Below are 22,025 nucleotides of genomic sequence, written 5' to 3'. Positions count from 1 at the left end.
CATCCTCTTCACTGTTTTTAGTAGTAGTCATAAGTAGGTAATGATCATCATCATCTGGTTCTGCACCTTGTGCTAACCTTGCTTCTTCATTCTTCTTGCCCAATGTTTTGTTGAATTTGCACTCAGCTGCATAGTGACCATAGTTCCTACAATTGTAGCATTGTATCTTCTTCTTATCAAGCTTCTTCCTGTTCATTGAATTCCAGGTAGGGCCTCTCTTTTGATCATTTTCTTGGGAGCCTTGTTCAGTTTTCAAACTTTCACCTTTTCTCCATTTCTCATTCTACCATCTATCCTTATTTCTTCTCACATTGTTGTTCCAATGTCGACCTGATTTCTTGATGGATTGAGTTTGTAGTGCTTGAGCCTCTCCCTTTTATGCATACCTCTCTTTTAGCCTTTGCTCATGTGCTTCAAGAGAGCTTTGTAATTCTTCAAATTTGTAGGCCTCCAAGTCCTTAGACTCTTCTATTGCTACTACTATATGATCATACTTTGGAGTTAAGGTTCTAAGCATTTTCTCAACCACAGATTGGTCTCTTACCTCTTCTCCACATGCCTTCATCTGATTTGTTAAAGTCAGAATCTTGGTAAGATAATCTGAGATTGTGTCACTTTCTTCCATTTGTAGAAGTTCATATTTCCTTCTTATGGTTTGAAGCTTGACCTTCTTGATCTTCGCTGCACCTTCATAGCTTTTCTCCAAGCTATCCCAAGCCTCTTTTGCTGTCTTTACACCAGCAATCTTTTCAAAGTTTGCTCCATCTACACATTGATGGATTAAGAACAAGGCTTTGCAATCCTTCTTCTTGGATTCTCTAAAGATTGTTCTTTGAGCTTCATTGGCATCATCCTCAATCTCTTGATACCCATTCTGTATGATCTCATATACTTCTTGGAATCCAAAAATTGCCTTCATCTGGATCCTCCACCTATCATAGTTCTTAGTATCTAGCACTGGCAGTGTCATTGAGAAACCATTGCCATTAGCCATTTGTTCTTCAAGTACTTCAGTTTTGCAGCCTCACTTCTTGTTCTCCTCTTTTGACTTGGTTATACCCTTTACTCCACACAGGTTGTTCCTCACTGAACCTTGCTCTAGATACCACTGTTGAGATTAACCAAGCAACTTCAGCTATTATGCACACATTTGTATTAGCTTGTTACGCAAGAAACAGAAATGTATATGCACACACAGTGCAATACTTTATGTATAGCAGAAGAAGAAGAAAGAATGAATGAAAGGATGATAGAAGTAAAAAACTAAGAACAGAGAAGAAGATAATTGTGAAATCAATGTATATGAATCAAGTTGTTATTGCAAACTTCAATTACATGATATTTATAACAACTAAGTTGCAACTAACTTTGCATACAAGTAGAAACAAACTAATTCTCCTACTAACTAACAAGCTGAATTAATCCAAAATCTCTAACAGTTTCTAGCATCTATCCATTTTCTTTGTCAATACTGTTAGTGAGAAAGAAAGATGGTAATTAGAGATTTTGGGTTGATTATAAAACTCTAGATTCAATTTTTATTTCTGATCGATTCCCTATACTGACTATTGATGAGTTTCTATATGAGTTAGATTGTACAATGATCTTTTCAAAAATTGACTTATGGTGAGGATACCATCAAATTCGAGTACATCCATGAGACACTTAAGGGACAATTTTTCACACTTTTAATGGGCATTATGAAATTATGTTGGTGTCTTTCAGCCTCATGAATGCTCCATCCACTTTTTAAGTGGCCATGAATGACTTACTCATACTTCACTTATGGTGGGTTATTCTTGTTTTCTTTAATGACATTCTTGTTTACGTGCAAATTTAGTCAATCGTCTAATCCACTTGAAGATAGTGTTGGACCTATTAGGTTTTAATCAATTTGCTGTCAAATTTTTAAGTGCATTTTTTGTGTTAATTTTAGCTACTTAGGACATATCGTTCCAGCAACAGGTATGCAACCTCACCTTGACAAAATTCAGGATTTGGTGTATTGGCCTCCAACTCATTCACCCATGCCATATATAGGTTTCTTGGATCTCACCAGGTTTTATCGTAAGTTTGTCAAAGATTATGCCTATCTCACTATCCCTCTCATCGATCTAATAAAAATCATAGTTTTACATGGTCATCAACGGCTAATTCGGCCTTTACAAGTTTACAAAATGAAATGACTAAAACCACTATCTTAGACCTTCTAGATTTCTCTAGAACCTTTTATGTTGAAATTGATGCATCTATTGTGGCCATTGGTGCGATGTTGTCCTAAGCTGATCACATTTTGCCTTCTTCAACAAAAAGATGTCCACCCACCTACAATATGCTTCAACATATATCTGAGAGATGTTCATGTAAGAATTTTTTTGTCACACATGTAATGTTTAAGTGTGGTTAGGGTCATTATTTTATGTAGCCAAATTAAAGTGATCTAATTCATGTAAGGTATATGGCTATAGACATAATTGTCATAGAAATTATTGTGTAGATACCTAAAATCTTATTTCTATTTTATGATGGACAAAATTGGAATAAGAAATCAAGTAGCATCATATTCATGTAAGGGTAAACACTTCTTATAAATAAAGAGTTATGGTCTCCAGTTATAGACTACATCATAACACAAGATGAACCACAATGCAAGACACAAAATCATTCTTTTCATCTCATTAGAGGAGAAACTAAGGTTAAGGGTGGTCTACAATTGGAAGACCAAAGAACCTACATGTTCTATATGAACATGCATTTATATACAAGGACAAAGGGCATGGAGTTGAAAGATAAATGATGAAAGATTATAGCTATATATTATGATAGTATGTTCATCATCTTTAGTAGTTCAATATATGCATTTTTGATGATTTGACATGAAAGATCTTGGGTATATATTATGATAGTATATGTTTATCATCTTTAATATGTATTATGGATGTATAAAGTATAAAGTATAAAGTCTCCCACACAATTAAAGTCTATGATTAAAAGTTTTTCCAACAGTTCATTGTCACATAAGCAGTTAAAAATTAACGTTAATATTTAATTAGTAGGCACTTTAGAATACTAAGAGATTATCAAAATTTAAAATATCTCATGACATTAGCCTTACACACTTCAAAACAACATAAATGAGCAACTAAGCTTATTGATTGTCAATATGAAATAAAGTATCGCATGAGTACCTCACACAAAGTTGTTGATGCCATGTCGAGATTCCATGGTGGCGAATCAATTGTTTTACCTCATTTCTTCGCCAATACTAACAATATCGAGTTAATTGCATGTGAGACTAATATAACACATCAGAGGGCCAACAGCTCATCATGATCAGTTAACCATATGAGCAAATGAAACAAAAAAAATATTTCACACAAGGATTGATTTTTATGATTTTTTTTTGATACTTGACATGCAAGGGCTCATTCCTCTCTCGTCATTGAGTTCCATTCTATCCCTCCCTCAAGCCACTATGATCTTAAGCTCATGGTGGTTCGTTTACCTACTTTTTAATATCATAAAAATGTAAAAAAAAATTAATGAATTGCATATAATCAAATACCTCAAACTGAAACTACTATCACATACTACATAACTTAGTTCAATCATTAATAATATACAGTAAAGTAAAATGTTAAGGATTTAGGATTAGAATAGAAATGAAGGTTATGCATCTAGTGTGAAAAGGAAATTATGCTACTTTACTAATAAAAATTACCATTTTGAAATATCATTTTTTTTAATTCAAAATTAGATCCTCAATTTATTCAGAAATTCATTTACGTATTTAGATTGGTTCAACTCAATCAGACTTGGTTTTTGATTGGTTTAATGTGATATGGCTTTCAAACATAATTTTTATTTATTTGAATCACCAAATTGGAAAAAATAATATGTAATTTCACTCAAACTTGTCTCAAGTTATTATTATTTAAATAATTATTAAACTATGAATAATTTTATAAAATTCATCCAACTATCTCTAATCCATTTGTGGATGGAAATGCATGAGAATAGGAAAATAGAGAGAGATAGCTTCTAAAATGAAGGGGAAGGTGAATGAGTGGCAGTAAGTGAGTGGAGGTAAAGGGATGGTGGAGCGGGCATCACCCCTCACTCACCCATGATCCATTCCAAGCCCTTATTTAATACTAAATATATTTGAAGCTGACAAAGACACAAAAACACAAACACAAGAAGAAGAAACCAAACACTCAAACAAATATGTCGTGGCAAACTTACGTTGATGAACATTTGATGTGTGATATTGATGGCACTGGACATCACCTTAACGCCTCTGCAATTATTGGCCATGATGGCTCCGTTTGGGCTCAGAGCTCTTCTTTCCCTCAGGTTAACCTTCCATTGAATCTCATTTTTTATGAAACTTTCATATTTTTGACATGATCTAATTACTCTCATTATATCGATAAATTATTGGATCCTTATGGAACAATATTAGTTTGAGGTTCTGATCCATTTGTACTTCTTACCAGTTTAAGCCTCAGGAGATCACTGGTATTATGAAGGATTTTGACGAACCTGGTCATCTTGCTCCTACAGGTTTGCACCTTGGTGGAACCAAATACATGGTCATTCAAGGAGAACCAGGAGCTGTTATTCGTGGCAAGAAGGTAAAATTTTACCAACAATGATCTGATGTCTCAAATCATGACTCTTATCAATGAAAGCATGTGTTAAAAAAATTAAATGATTATCATTTTTCTGATTTTGCTTCAATATTATTTATCTGGAACATCATAGACAAGTGAGATGCACTTAGAGTTCTTATTTTTCTAGACTGCCAGATTAGGTAGTTTGCACCTAATCTAGATGAGTAGCTTTTCATGTGTTTTGGATTCTTTTATATGTCTTTCAAGGGTACTAATTTATGTCCTTGTTACTTTTGGTAGGGTTCTGGAGGAGTCACCATAAAGAAAACTGGTCAAGCTCTTGTTTTTGGTCTCTATGAGGAACCTGTGACTCCTGGACAATGCAACATGGTTGTTGAGAGGTTGGGAGATTACCTCATTGATCAGGGTCTGTAGAGACCTAGACCTATAAGAGTTTAACTTTTGTTTCTTATTTGGGTACTATACTTTGTTATTTTTCATATTTTTACTACATTCAACCCTAAGTTGGGAGTTGTTGGAGACACTACCCGTGTGAGAATTAAACAATTATATGATGTTTGGATATTGCTGAATTTCATTACCTTGATGTTTCCTTCTTCATTTCATTTCTCTCATCTAAATTCTCACACAACTTCTTCTAAGTACATGACATATGGGAATGTAAAAAAAATGTCATTTGGGTAATTTGGATATGATTTTTATTATATCACTTTCTTATTTAATAAATAAAAATATACATTCCTTAGTGATTTTTATACTTCAAAATATATTAGTCTTTCTTAGATGGAAGACATCCTCTATACAATTTTCATATATTATTTGAAAAAATATACATTATTATTATTATCCATACATTTTTAAGGAAAAAGAATCATCTCCAATAATAAAAGGACAAATTACTAATTTTGTCTTTACATTAATAATAAAAAAATATCATTACATTATATCTAAATGGTGAAATTATCATATTATAAAAAAATTTATTGGTTTTGTACACTTACCTTTGCGGTAATGGAGAGCGTCCTAATCTTTTTAAGGTAAACCATTTATGAGGGAAACAGATGGGCTAAACTGAATGATATTTCCACCAACCACTTCTTGCATATTGGGGTAATTTTTCTCAATTGGATGTGAAAACAGTGCTTCACCGAATGAATTCATTCATGTCCTCTTCTGTGTTGGGCTTTGATGGGAGTCTCTAATGCTTTTGGGTTCTAATTTAAGTGAGAAATTCGTCTTATTCGGATCATGTTGAACATATCTCGGGGCATTTATGTAAACGGCCTGATTGTGTATATTTATAATTTTTTAAATAAACTAAAATATAAGCTTCTTCATAAAGTTGAGTAGATATTCAACTTGATTTCTGAATTTTTTATAACATCCAATTTGGCTTTATCAATTAGTTGTTGAAGAATTTATTGATGGGATAATTTGATTCTAAATTTCTTTTGTGATTTAGTCGTTTATATTTTATACTTTACCCCATTTATCCAAAACTTCAGCAACAAAATTGATTAGAGCCAAAATTTATAGTGGCTAAATTTGGTCTTTTGTCTGAAAATAATCTTTTAAAAAACTAAATGGCATTACATATTCGTGAATAACTTTCCTTTAATCTTTAATAAGTACTATTTTCTAATATTTATAACCAAAAATGTTCATTTATGAATTTTTTTACGTTAACATTTGCTATGGCATCTCATTTCCATTTTTATGTATAAAAATTAATTAATTGGAAAACTAATTAATTTTTATCCTTTTTCACTAGATTGTTAATTCAATCTAAACATTATAATTTTTCATAATATAGCTTCTTTAAAATTAAAGATTACAAACCAAACACTTTAAGTTATTCAAGGGTTGGATTCCTATAATACACTTGTTGGAAATGACAGTCGCCAATCTAGAAAGAAATTAGTTATTTACTTATAAAGTAAGAAGATATAATTGGTAGTATCAAAAACATTTTAAGTCATAATACATCACATAAATATGATTAATATATTAAATTATATTTTAGTAAATATTAAAATATTTAGTTAAAATTATAATATTAAAATTAACTAGTTTTGATTTACGTCTCTGTTCTGAAATATTATCCCAAGGATGAAATAAAACTTACATGTGATAAAAGATAATAAATATACTGTTACTATAAAATTTACTATTCATTGATATTATTTATATTTAAAAGTTAATAATATTAAAAATGAATTATTAATAATATAATAATAGTATAAAAATTTCTTAGGTTATCTACCAAAACTAAAGTAATTTACTCTTATAATTGCATAGGAGGATTCGCTATCAGTATAATAATTGAGTATAATATATATTCATTTTTACTATAAAGATTCATATATAATTATTATTCCATCTATCATTCATTCATATTTTTTTCTCTTAAATCAATAATAATTAAACTTAAATAGTAAATGATATATAGTATTGTTGGTCCTTACATCTTTTCTCATAATAATTTTAGTTGAGAAAGGTATAATTAATATCTCCCAAAGCTGCTGAAGTTTGTGCCCAATGTGTAAATTTTAAATTGCATTCTTTACTTATTTAACAGTAAATTATAAGTGTAATATTTATACATTACCAGTATACCAGTATGAAGATTTATATATAATTATCCTATTATTTATCATTCATTTGAATTACTTTTTGAATAATTAATAATGTATAATATAGTATATTGTGAGTGCATATAAGTTTTTTCATAAATTACTCAACAGTGAATCTCAATTAAATAAGTCGTCAGGCTTAACGTTCAAATATTTATCCAATCATTTGATGTTTGACACCCTAGACCTATATATAGTCGTATGAAATTGAAGTAGGACATTAAATTGAATGAGGTTTTGTGTAAGGTTTAATCAATTAAGTTATTCATAGTACATTTAATTATAAATAGTTAATTATTTTGTATAATTATATTTGATCAATGTTTTTTCTCATTTTTTAATTTCAAGTGAACAGTGCAATTTAATTATCGAGTTATTTTAGGCTAATTCAGCCGAACAATATTTTTTACAGTTTAAAAAGATTCAACCTCTCATTGATTTAAAAGTGTGTATCAAAGTCAAGTCCTAGTATCATTTCTTTCACTACCCCATCTAAATGGATTTGGATTTGGTAACTTCATCACATAATGGACTTTGATAATTTCAAGAGTAGAGTACAAATTGCATAAATTAAATTCTAGATTATATATTTACAATAATTAAAATCTAAACGCATTGATCTTCAATTTTGTTGGGAATTCTTCCTTATTGATGTAATAACAAGGCTAATGAATCTTGGTAGATGAATCATTGAGTACATTCAATGATGGCTATCATAAGGTCTTGGAATTGTTCCTTGACTCTTGAGAACTTTGAAGTCTAACTTAGAAAGTTGGAGTAACACTTTTCAAAGTGTCTTGAAAAGTATGACAATAATTAATCATTCATCATGTTTTTATGATGAAACATTTCTTTCCTTTACTATATATAGGAACTTGTGAGGAAGAGATGCAACAAACAAGTGAGAAAGAATAACATAGAGAGAAAGTGAGAGAGTTTATATTCACTTAGTGTGAGACTTATATTCCTAGTGAGATACTAGAGAGAGTTTGTATTTCCATCATTTTTGGGTGAGATTGAGTGTTATCCTCTTTGTAGGATATAGTTAAATATTGTAATACTACTTTCTATAGTGGAGATATTTTCTGGACTAGGTCCAGTAGTTATTTCCTTCACATATTGAGGAGTTTTTTCACGTTAAATTTTTTTGTGTTATTCTTCCACTCTTCTCTATTTTCTTTATCTACTTGATGCTTCAACAAGTGCCTATTTTACATCACACAGATGAGAAAAATTGGTTCTGAATTTCTCAACAAATCTAACAACCTACGTAGATATATTCATCATTACATGAATTAACACAATCAAATCTATTCTAAACTAAGATAAGATAAGCATGCATTTAACATTAGGTTTATTATGGGCAAGTGTAGAAGGATTAGAATTTGTCCCACCCCAAACTTATATGTTGGTCCAAGTGATATGGTGGATCGAGTATGACCCGACCCAAATCCACAAAGGTCAGGAAAGTTTGAGGGATGATATCTTCTGTTCCAAAAGTATATCACTCCATGTATCATAACTTGTGATTGGTTAGAAAAATTCTAATTTAATTTTTTTTACCAATCACAATTGAATGACACATGAAATAATATATTTTTTGGGACAGAAGATGTGGTCTCAGGTTAATGGTTTGAGTTAAGTACTCATCACTCATTTTCTATTGAGGCTTAACTTTAGAGTTGGAGGATTCAAACTTCATTGTGAATGCTCTTAAGGCATGATTAAATAACTAAAAGAGTTAGTTCTTTATTTATTTAAGTATTTAATTGTATAAATTTCATGTTTAATCATTTATTCTGATTGCTATGATGAAAAAGTGAACTCATGTTATCATATAACATACTTTATTTATGTTATAAAGGATATCCACTGACCAATAATAAAAAAAGGATTAATCAGTCTAAACATATAGATCATTAAATTGATTTTGTCTTTAGATAAAGACGGTAATGAGGATATTACGTATTAATAAAGTGATAAAAAAATATACATATTATATTGAAAAATGATAAATTTTAGATTAATTAGTTATTTATGTTCCTCGTCTTTTTCGTGGTTACCAATTTAGTATCTTACAAATTTTAAAGTGATATTTTAGTCCCCTACAAATTCAACGTCGAGTCACGTTAGTCCTTCCGTTATGTGGACATCATAAAATGTCACAGAGTTGATGATGTGACACGTTAAATGTTGACATGGACCATCATGAATGATTCTACATGTACAACTTACTATGTCAGCAATCTGTTATTTTTTTAAATTATTTTCTAGCTCAAAAAGATGTCGTTTTTGTAAAAAAAATTAAATAAATTATTATTTAAATAAATTATTATTTTTATACTAAACGGCGCAGTTTTGCATTGACAAAAATGACATTGTTCTTATCGATCTTTTTCCTTCCTTCGTCTTCACCCGTACATTTCCTCATTTCCTTCAATATTCTTCACCCTTCAACCTAGAGCATACGAAATCGACTTTTCTTGACCTAAATCGCTCATTACATTGTTCACCCTTCAAAGTCTAAAACGTGTATTGTTGGTTTGTGCCTCTCATTATAAATAGAAGCGAAGCTACGATTTCAAGGTATGTGGTCCCTTATGTTTTTTTTTTTTTTGCTTCATGTGGTACCAATTATGTTTTTTAATCCATGTTGTAGTCTATTTTTAGTTTAATATTTGTATATCTGATTGTGTTGGAGTCTCTTTTTTAATTCTTTTATTTTGGTTCTATGACAATGTGTTTATCAAAACATTTGTCTTGTGTTAATTGTTATATTTATTTCGAGTATTTATTATGTTCACATTCATGCATATGTCTAAATATATTGTTTTGGTTTATCACAATAGGGTCTGTTTTCCATGGACAATCAAGGTTATTAGGACTGGACCGGACTATCCGACGTGTCCAACTGTCACTCGGTTGCATAGACGGCCATGTAAACCCATATAACTGGATGCCATTCCAAGCCATTTTGGCCATGAAAAAATTGGTCTAACCGGGTTAGACCGGGTAAAACCTGAATAACCCGGTTGGTTAAACTGTCGAGTAGATAAAATAACAATAAAATGGGCACTGCAGTCTGCAAAGTAAAGAACGTGTAACAAACTTACACTTTGTAACAGTAAAAAAGTGAAAAACTCAAACCTAGCCACCACCTGCCTGAACTGGAGAAGAAAACCTTTGTTAGCCTTGTCGTCACCGTCACCATCTTCCTCCTTCACCTTCTCACTATGTTGCAGGTTTTTCGCCTTCTCACCGTGTTGCAAGTTTTTTTACCTTTTTCCTTCACTGTTGATATCCATTATGCTTTTCTTGGTTTCTTAATAGTTTATGTTCTACATCTCTATGTTTAATAGTTTAAGTTTTTGGTTTTTTTTTATGTATAATATGAGATTGTAGTTAGTTTATTTTTGTGTATAATATGATGTTGTTATAATATGAGAATGAATAGGTTTGTGCGGTTTACAATCACAATTAAACCACTCAAACCTATCAATTTTTTATTTTAAAATCGGGGTTATATCATTGAAAAACATATTGTAGTGGCTATGTTGAGTTAAACACTTAGACTACAGCTTAGAGTTTATCAAGTTGATGAAGAAATTTGTTTTTGTTACTTGAGATGTATAATGTCTAACACTACTGCCACTATAGGCAATGCCAATACCACAAACCTCAAAAATGTCATAGTAGTAGCAATTAGTTTTTGTTAATTTCTATGTATTGTTTAATAGTAACAATGAGTTTTTGTATTGTATTAATATTTTATTCATTTATCCGTACTGATATTGTTTATGTTAATTTGGTAAAAGATTATCATTTTAGATATGACATCATCTACAAGTTCTCCAAATACAACTCAAGTAGTAACTCCTACTACTCAATCTGTTAGAGCAAAATCTAATCCAACATGAGACCATTGTCAATTAGTGCAAGATGTTGATGGAAAGAAAATTATAAAATGTTTGTATTGTTCAAAATGTTATAAGGATGGCAGAATACATCGAACTAAACAACATCTTGCTAGAGAAAAAGGAGATATTCTACCTTGTATTTCAGTCCCTTTTGAAGTTAAACATCAATTAAAAGAACACTTGAATCAAGTTAGTGGTAGTAGAAAACGATGAACTAATCAAATTCGAAGTGAAGAAGATTTATATGAGGAAAATGTTACACAACACGGTAGTTGGCAAGACCAAAGAAATAGGCTTATCAACTTTCTTGTCTATTCTCCAAAAGGAATAAGTTTTGTGAGATATGTTGATGCATCTGATGTCATTAAAGATGCTAGAACACTTTGTAATTTGTTTATTGAGTTAGTTGAGTTTGTTGGAGTAACCAATGTTGTACACTTGGTTACTGACAATGCTGCAAATTATAAAGTCGTAGGAGCTATGTTATGTGAGAAGTTTCCATCTATATTTTGGTGTTCTTATGTTGGATATTGTTTAAATTTAATTCTAGGAGACATTGGTAAAATGGAGCATGTGAGTACCTTAGCTAAGAGTATCTCTGGTATAACAAAGTTTGTGTACAATCATGGGTTTTTGTTAGCATGGTTAAGGAAAAGACAAGGATGGAAAGAAATCATACGTCTTGGGGCAACTTGTTTTGCAACAACCTTCATTGCACTGAAAATCATTCATGAACACAAACATGATTTGCAAGCTTTGGTCACTAGTAAAGACTTCATTGATTCTAGATATTATAGAGACAAGAAAGCAAATAGATTTGTGGAGATTGTGATGAATAAAAGGTTTTGGAATGATTGTGCAATTATTGTCAATATTGTGGCTCTGTTAATCCGCTTATTAAGAATTATTGATGTTGATGACAGACCTTCTCTACCTTATGTATATGATGGGATGCGTAGAGCATGGAAAACTATTAAGAATGTGTTCCTAAACAAAAAAGTCTTTGTATAAGCCTTATACAAAAATTATAAAGCAAAGATGGGATAAACAACTTAGAACAAAATTACATTGTGTTGCATACTTTTTGAATCCAACATTCTACTATGATAAGGATAACTTTTGTATCAAACCAGAGGTTCAACAAGGTTGGCTTGATGTTTTACAAGCAAAAGTTACCACAAGCAAGACTGAGTGTTTCAAACAAAGTTGCATCAATCATGATAAAGTTGGGAGTTTTAGCAATACAATGACAATTGAAATAGTTAAACACTTGCGACCAGGTAAGACTTTAATTTATCAATTTATTGAAATTTGTGTAAGATTGTAACACTTTAATGGCCTACTAAACTACTAATTTGTTGTGATGCTTTTTAGATCAATGGTGGTCCTAATTTGGATTTATTGCTCCTATGGTATCTCAATTAGCTATTAAGATTTTGAGTCAAACAACATCTTCTTCTAGTTGTGAAATAAATTGGAGTGTATTTAAAAGGATACACACAAGGAAGATGAATAATTAGAGCACAAATGATTTTATGATCTAGTTTATGTGCAATATAACTTGGGCTTAAAAGATAAGTTTATTTTTAACTTAATTTTCAATATTTGTTACTTAACTTCTATTTTGTATTAATATATCATATTTTTTATAATTATAGGGAGATTAATAAAAGAAGAACACTTGATCCTGTTGACTATGAGAGTATGGAGAATATTGAGTTTTAGATTACTAAAGAAGAAGAAACTCCATTGATTGATTATGATGAAATAGAAAAAGTGTTCTATTATGATTTGTCAAATCAATACTTGATTTAACAAAGGATGATGAAGGTTTGTTTTGAACATATTATAATGTGAAACTGATGTAAACCCATTGGGACATAACATCATTGAAGACCCTTTACATGGCTTAGGAGGACCTATGACTAGAGCTAAGACCAAAAAGGCCCAAGAAGCACTTCGGCAACTCATATTTTCTATCATGGAAACAAGTGCAAATGGGACCAAGCATGAAGAGAAGGCTTTAATTTGCATAAGTCTTGATGAAGAGCTCAAGGAAGCCCACAGCCTAAGGGAGGATCCACCTTGATCTCTTTAGTTCTTACATTAGTAATTAGGACCATAAATAAGTGGGAGTTGTCTTAAAAACCCACACTAGTTTAGGACTTTTATTTATCATGTCTTTAATTTAGGTGTCATTTTATTACATTTAATTTTATGAAGGTTCATGTCTTGTAGGAAAGGAGGCACGGTCACACTTAGAGATAAAGCAAAGAGATAGAACATTTGGATGAAAGCTTGGAGGGAAAAGATGCACGCCCAAAAGCTTAGAGATAAAGCAAGGAGATAGAACATTTGGATGAAAGCTTGGAGGGAAAAGAGCACGTCCAAAAGCTAAGAGATAAAGCAAGGAGATAGAGCATGGATGAAAAGCTTGGAGGGAAAAGCTAGAGCCAAAAGCCACACGGCTATAATCAAGGGAGATCTAATCTCCACAAGATAAGGATCTCCTAATCTAATTTTCAAACAAGCAAATCAAAAGGAGGATCAAATTATATCATCAACATGAAGATAATGGAAGATATTATTTCAACCACTCATCAAGGCAATCTCAATTCAAATCCACCATCACCATTCGTCCAACACATGAAGATTAGATTGAGATTAGATAGGATTAGTTTATCTTTTCATGCCTTTTGATTTTGGCAATGTAAACCGAATTCCTTTCCCTATATATATGACCCATATGCACAAGGAATAAAGTAGATTGAATTTTATGTTAATAACCATTGTTAGTGAGTTTTCTCCTAGCTTCTTGGCTGAGTCAAGACCCCTTGTTCTTATCAAGAGTATCATTCTCTTGTGGCGAACTTCACAAGGCTTATCAAACATTCCATTGTTTGTGGCGCCATTCCATCCCTAACCTTTTCCATATTCTCAAATCCACCATAAACACCAACACCAAACCGTGAGCAAGCACTCCTTGGGTACCAATTATGTTTTTTAATCCATGTTGTAGTCTATTTTTAGTTTAATATTTGTATATCTGATTGTGTTGGAGTCTCTTTTTTAATTCTTTTATTTTGGTTCTATGACAATGTGTTTATCAAAACATTTGTCTTGTGTTAATTGTTATATTTATTTCGAGTATTTATTATGTTCACATTCATGCATATGTCTAAATATATTGTTTTGGTTTATCACAATAGGGTCTGTTTTCCATGGACAATCAAGGTTATTAGGACTGGACCGGACTATCCGACGTGTCCAACTGTCACTCGGTTGCATAGACGGCCATGTAAACCCATATAACTGGATGCCATTCCAAGCCATTTTGGCCATGAAAAAATTGGTCTAACCGGGTTAGACCGGGTAAAACCTGAATAACCCGGTTGGTTAAACTGTCGAGTAGATAAAATAACAATAAAATGGGCACTGCAGTCTGCAAAGTAAAGAACGTGTAACAAACTTACACTTTGTAACAGTAAAAAAGTGAAAAACTCAAACCTAGCCACCACCTGCCTGAACTGGAGAAGAAAACCTTTGTTAGCCTTGTCGTCACCGTCACCATCTTCCTCCTTCACCTTCTCACTATGTTGCAGGTTTTTCGCCTTCTCACCGTGTTGCAAGTTTTTTTACCTTTTTCCTTCACTGTTGATATCCATTATGCTTTTCTTGGTTTCTTAATAGTTTATGTTCTACATCTCTATGTTTAATAGTTTAAGTTTTTGGTTTTTTTTTATGTATAATATGAGATTGTAGTTAGTTTATTTTTGTGTATAATATGATGTTGTTATAATATGAGAATGAATAGGTTTGTGCGGTTTACAATCACAATTAAACCACTCAAACCTATCAATTTTTTATTTTAAAATCGGGGTTATATCATTGAAAAACATATTGTAGTGGCTATGTTGAGTTAAACACTTAGACTACAGCTTAGAGTTTATCAAGTTGATGAAGAAATTTGTTTTTGTTACTTGAGATGTATAATGTCTAACACTACTGCCACTATAGGCAATGCCAATACCACAAACCTCAAAAATGTCATAGTAGTAGCAATTAGTTTTTGTTAATTTCTATGTATTGTTTAATAGTAACAATGAGTTTTTGTATTGTATTAATATTTTATTCATTTATCCGTACTGATATTGTTTATGTTAATTTGGTAAAAGATTATCATTTTAGATATGACATCATCTACAAGTTCTCCAAATACAACTCAAGTAGTAACTCCTACTACTCAATCTGTTAGAGCAAAATCTAATCCAACATGAGACCATTGTCAATTAGTGCAAGATGTTGATGGAAAGAAAATTATAAAATGTTTGTATTGTTCAAAATGTTATAAGGATGGCAGAATACATCGAACTAAACAACATCTTGCTAGAGAAAAAGGAGATATTCTACCTTGTATTTCAGTCCCTTTTGAAGTTAAACATCAATTAAAAGAACACTTGAATCAAGTTAGTGGTAGTAGAAAACGATGAACTAATCAAATTCGAAGTGAAGAAGATTTATATGAGGAAAATGTTACACAACACGGTAGTTGGCAAGACCAAAGAAATAGGCTTATCAACTTTCTTGTCTATTCTCCAAAAGGAATAAGTTTTGTGAGATATGTTGATGCATCTGATGTCATTAAAGATGCTAGAACACTTTGTAATTTGTTTATTGAGTTAGTTGAGTTTGTTGGAGTAACCAATGTTGTACACTTGGTTACTGACAATGCTGCAAATTATAAAGTCGTAGGAGCTATGTTATGTGAGAAGTTTCCATCTATATTTTGGTGTTCTTATGTTGGATATTGTTTAAATTTAATTCTAGGAGACATTGGTAAAATGGAGCATGTGAGTACCTTAGCTAAGAGTATCTCTGGTATAACAAAGTTTGTGTACAATCATGGGTTTTTGTTAGCATGGTTAAGGAAAAGACAAGGATGGAAAGAAATCATACGTCTTGGGGCAACTTGTTTTGCAACAACCTTCATTGCACTGAAAATCATTCATGAACACAAACATGATTTGCAAGCTTTGGTCACTAGTAAAGACTTCATTGATTCTAGATATTATAGAGACAAGAAAGCAAATAGATTTGTGGAGATTGTGATGAATAAAAGGTTTTGGAATGATTGTGCAATTATTGTCAATATTGTGGCTCTGTTAATCCGCTTATTAAGAATTATTGATGTTGATGACAGACCTTCTCTACCTTATGTATATGATGGGATGCGTAGAGCATGGAAAACTATTAAGAATGTGTTCCTAAACAAAAAAGTCTTTGTATAAGCCTTATACAAAAATTATAAAGCAAAGATGGGATAAACAACTTAGAACAAAATTACATTGTGTTGCATACTTTTTGAATCCAACATTCTACTATGATAAGGATAACTTTTGTATCAAGCTAGAGGTTCAACAAGGTTGGCTTGATATTTTACAAGCAAAAGTTACCACATGCAAGATGAGTGTTTCAAACAAAGTTGCATCAATCATGATAAAGTTGGGAGTTTTAGCAATACAATGACAATTGAAATAGTTAAACACTTGCGACCAGGTAAGACTTTAATTTATCAATTTATTGAAATTTGTGTAAGATTGTAACACTTTAATGGCCTACTAAACTACTAATTTGTTGTGATGCTTTTTAGATCAATGGTGGTCCTAATTTGGATTTATTGCTCCTATGGTATCTCAATTAGCTATTAAGATTTTGAGTCAAACAACATCTTCTTCTAGTTGTGAAATAAATTGGAGTGTATTTAAAAGGATACACACAAGGAAGATGAATAATTAGAGCACAAATGATTTTATGATCTAGTTTATGTGCAATATAACTTGGGCTTAAAAGATAAGTTTATTTTTAACTTAATTTTCAATATTTGTTACTTAACTTCTATTTTGTATTAATATATCATATTTTTTATAATTATAGGGAGATTAATAAAAGAAGAACACTTGATCCTGTTGACTATGAGAGTATGGAGAATATTGAGTTTTAGATTACTAAAGAAGAAGAAACTCCATTGATTGATTATGATGAAATAGAAAAAGTGTTCTATTATGATTTGTCAAATCAATACTTGATTTAACAAAGGATGATGAAGGTTTGTTTTGAACATATTATAATGTGAAACTGATGTAAACCCATTGGGACATAACATCATTGAAGACCCTTTACATGGCTTAGGAGGACCTATGACTAGAGCTAAGACCAAAAAGGCCCAAGAAGCACTTCGGCAACTCATATTTTCTACCATGGAAACAAGTGCAAATGGGACCAAACATGAAGAGAAGGCTTTAATTTGCATAAGTCTTAATGAAGAGCTCAAGGAAGGCCACGGCCTAAGGGAGGATCCACCTTGATCTCTTTAGTTCTTACATTAGTAATCAGGACCATAAATAAGTGGCAGTTGTCTTAAAACCCATACTAGTTTAGGACTTTTATTTATAATGTCTTTAATTTAGGTGTCATTTTATTACATTTAATTTTATGAAGGTTCATGTCTTATAGGAAAGGAGGCATGGTCACACTTAGAGATAAAGAAAGGAGATAGAACATTTGGATGAAAGCTTGAAGGGAAAACATGCACGTCCAAAAGCTAAGAGATAAAGCAAGGAGATAGAACATTGATGAAAAGCTTGGAGGGAAAAGCTAGAGCCAAAAGCCACACGGCTATAATCAAGGGAGATCTAATCTCCACAAGATAAGGATCTCCTAATCTAATTTCCCCAAGTCCACACGGCTATAATTAAGGGAGATCTAATCTCCACAAGATAAGGATCTCCTAATCTAATTTTCAAACAAGCAAATCAAAAGGAGGATCAAATTATATCATCAACATGAAGATAATGGAAGATATTATTTCAACCACTCATCAAGGCAATCTCAATTCAAATCCACCATCACCATTCGTCCAACACATGAAGATTAGATTGAGATTAGATAGGATTAGTTTATCTTTTCATGCCTTTTGATTAAGGCAATGCAAACCGAATTCCTTTCTCTATATATATGACCCAAATGCACAAGGAATAAAGTAAATGCAAACCGGATTCCTTTCTCTATATATATGACCCAAAATGCACAAAGAATAAAGCAAATTGAATTTTATGTTAATAACCATTGTTAGTGAGTATTCTCCTAGCTTCTTGGCTGAGTCAAGACCCCTTGTTCTTATCAAGAGTATCATTCTCTTGTGGCGAACTTCACAAGGCTTATCAAACATTCCATTGTTTGTGGCGCCATACCATTCCAATTCCCCTTCCATATTCCTAAACACTTACAAACAAACACCAAACCGTGAGCAAGCACTCCTTGTTCATACAAACCGAAACCATCCATATACACATAAACAACCATCATTCCAATTCACATCATTACAAACTGTGCATCACTTTCATTCCATTCTTCAATCACTTCATCAATTCTCAACAAATTGCAAACCAACCGAGGCTAATCAAAGTACAAATATTCAAAGCTATCAAATAAGTTCCAACAAAGTGAATCATCAATCAACAAAGAGGAATTTCACAAGAAATGATCCTATAACAAAGGCAATCCACAAAGAGGTGCTATGATCCACAAAGAGGCCTATCATGAGTGGGAGTTAAAGATGGAACAAGTGTTTGAATGCCAACACTATAGTGAGGAAAAGAAGGTAAAGGTTGTTGCCCTAGAATTTAAGGAATATGCTATGGTGTGGTGGGACCAGATCCAAAAGGAGAGGAGGAGGTATGGTGAGGAAGTAGTAAATACTTGGGGGGAGATGAGGAGAAGGTTTGTTCCAAGTTCATACCAGAGAGATGTGCATAACAAATTGCAAAGACTAACTCAAGGTAACAAATCGGTTGATGAATACTTCAAGGAGATGGAGCTGGCCTTACTTAGGTCCAACTTCCATGAGGACCGAGAAGCTACAATGGCTCGGTTCCTACATGGGTTGAACCCTGAAATTCAGGATATTGTGGAGCTTCAACCATATGTTGAGTTAGATGACCTTGTCCAAAAGGCCATCAAGGTAGAGCAACAAATCAAGAGGAGGAAGTCTAAGTACTCCTCTAATTCAACAACCAAGTATCCACCAAATACTTGGAAAGACAAAAGCAAGAAGGAGGGCAATGCAACAAAAGAAATTGTCCCTAGTTCTAAAGAAGCCGTGGGGACAACCAAGTCCCAAGGTAAGCAGCCCCTTGATCCAAATCAAAGGAGCCGTGATATAAAATGTTTTAAATGTTTGGGGCGTGGCCATATTGCGTCTCAATGCCCTACAAGAAGAACTATGATGGTTCTAAATGGGGACATTGAGTCCCAATCTGAGTCAGCTAGTGATGAAGAACATGACAATGAGGGTGATCTTAATATGCCCGATGGAGACCTACTCATGGTTAGGAGGCTCCTTGGGAGTCAAAACCGAAATCATGAGGAAAGTCAAAGAGAAAACATTTTTCATGCTCGCTGCCTTGTACAAGGTAACATATGTACCCTCATCATTGATGGAGGAAGTTGTGCTAACGTGGTTAGCACAAGAACGGTGTCTAAATTGAAGCTTATCACCAAGGCACACCCAACACCATATAGGCTGCAATGGCTTAATGATGTGGGGGAGATGGTCGTGAATAAGCAAGTTGAGGTCCCTTTTTCCATTGGAAAATATGAGGACATAGTCCTATGTGATGTGGTCAACATGGAGGCCAGCCATATGCTATTGGGAAGACCATGGCAATATGATAAAAATGCTACCCATGAAGGGCGTACTAACAAGTACACATTTATGCATAATAATCATAAAATGGTCTTATCACCCTTGTCCCCAAAACAAGTGAGTGATGATCAGCGTAGGCTGAAAGAAAAGATTGACCAAGAGAAAAAGGAGGTCACGGCTGAAACCATAGACTCTAGCCAAGTCAAGAAGAATGATCGAAAGGATCAAAAGAAAAGCTACTTTGTCACAAAAAGTGAAGTAAAGCATGCCCTAGTCACAAGGCAGCCCATGTACTTACTTTTGTGCCAAAGTTTTTGCTTAAATAGCACGGCTATTGATAAGGCTTCTATGCCTCAAAATTTGAAAGACTTCTTGAATGAGTTCAATGATGTATTCCCTGAAGAAGTCCCTAGTGGACTTCCACCTTTAAGGGGCATTGAACATCATATTGACTTGATTCCTGGTGCATCATTGCCCAATAGGCCTGCCTATAGGAGCAATCCTCAAGAGACTAATGAAATTCAAAAACAAGTCGAGGAATTTATGCACAAGGGTTGGGTTCAAGAAAGTCTAAGTCCTTGTGCAGTCCCAGTCATCCTAGTTCCAAAGAAAAATGGAGCCTGGAGGATGTGCACTGACTGTAGGGCCGTGAACAACATCACGGTCAAATATAGACATCCCATTCCTAGATTGGATGATCTCTTAGAGGAATTACATGGTGCCTGCATCTTCTCAAAAGTGGATTTGAAGAGTGGGTACCATCAAATTCGGATTAGAGAAGGGGATGAGTGGAAAACAGCCTTCAAAACAAAATATGGCTTGTACGAGTGGATGGTAATGCCTTTTGGCTTAACCAATGCGCCAAGCACATTTATGAGGCTGATGAACCACGTTCTAAGGGATTTCCTTGGAAAATTTGTTGTGGTGTACTTCGATGACATCCTAATATATAGCAAGAGTCTTGATGAACATTATGAACACCTAAAAAGTGTTTTGCTTATATTAAGGAAAGAGAAGCTATACGCCAACCTTGAGAAGTGCAGCTTCTGTGTTGATCACGTGATATTCCGAGTGCAACTTCTATGTTGATCACGTGATATTCCTTGGTTTCATTATCAGTTCTAATGGGGTACACGTAGATCCTGAAAAGATAAAGGCTATCCAAGAATGGCCCACTCCAAAAAGCACCACGGATGTGAGAAGTTTTCATGGCCTTGCAAGTTTTTATAGAAGGTTTGTCAAGGACTTTAGTACCTTGGCTGCACCTCTAAATGAAGTGGTCAAAAAGAATGTGGGGTTCCATTGGGGTGATAAGCAAGAAGAAGCCTTCAAAAGGCTTAAGGAGAAGCTCACACACGCTCCAATTTTGAGATTACCAAATTTTACAAAATCCTTTGAAATTGAGTGTGATGCTTCAAATGTTGGAATTGGGGCTGTGCTAATGCAAGATGGGCATCCTATTGCCTATTTTAGTGAGAAGTTAGGGGGGGCTGCCCTTAACTACTCTACATATGATAAAGAGCTATATACCCTAGTGAGGGCATTACAAACTTGGCAACATTATCTACTGCCCAAGGAATTTGTTATTCATAGTGATCATGAATCACTTAAATATTTAAAGGGGCAAGGCAAGCTAAAAAAAAGACATGCCAAGTGGGTGGAATTTCTGGATCAATTCCCTTATGTGGTTAAACACAAAAATGGAAAAGCTAATGTGGTAGCTGATGCCTTATCAAGAAGGCATGCTTTGATTGCTACCTTAGAGACCAAGCTCTTAGGTCTCGAATGTGTGAAGGGCTTGTATGAACATGACCCTGATTTTGCTACACACTATGCCAAGTGCATGAATTCAGCCCATGAGGGTTATTATAGGCATGAAGGGTTTCTTTTTAAAGATAAAAGACTTTGTATCCCTAAGAGTTCTGTAAGGGATTTACTGTTGAGAGAAGCCCATGAAGGGGGGCTGATGGGTCATTTTGGTTCCCAAAAGACCCTTGATATATTGCATGATCACTTTTATTGGCCTCATATGAGGCGTGATGTTCAACTTTTATGTGAAAAATGCATTACTTGCAAACGGGCTAAGTCCAAGGCCATGCCTCATGGAGTTTACACTCCATTACCCGTCCCTGAT

The 22,025-nt window shown here is 33.2% G+C and overlaps 2 protein-coding genes across 2 annotated transcripts; one reads left to right on the top strand and one right to left on the bottom strand.

Annotated features, from left to right (window-relative positions):
- LOC109332500 lies at positions 377 to 994 on the bottom strand. Its single transcript, XM_019567483.1, has one exon. It carries the CDS (start codon positions 992 to 994, stop codon positions 377 to 379), a length of 618 nt encoding a protein of 205 aa, XP_019423028.1.
- On the top strand, positions 4,030 to 5,237 carry LOC109332409 (profilin-4). Its single transcript, XM_019567383.1, has 3 exons — positions 4,030 to 4,356; positions 4,500 to 4,637; positions 4,917 to 5,237. Exons 1-3 carry the CDS (start codon positions 4,228 to 4,230, stop codon positions 5,049 to 5,051), a joined length of 402 nt encoding a protein of 133 aa, XP_019422928.1. The 5' UTR covers positions 4,030 to 4,227; the 3' UTR covers positions 5,052 to 5,237.

The sequence above is a fragment of the Lupinus angustifolius genome, chromosome LG18 (genome assembly GCF_001865875.1).
Source record: "Lupinus angustifolius cultivar Tanjil chromosome LG18, LupAngTanjil_v1.0, whole genome shotgun sequence".
Lineage (NCBI taxonomy): Eukaryota > Viridiplantae > Streptophyta > Magnoliopsida > Fabales > Fabaceae > Lupinus > Lupinus angustifolius.
This window is presented reverse-complemented; position numbering and strand designations above follow the sequence as displayed.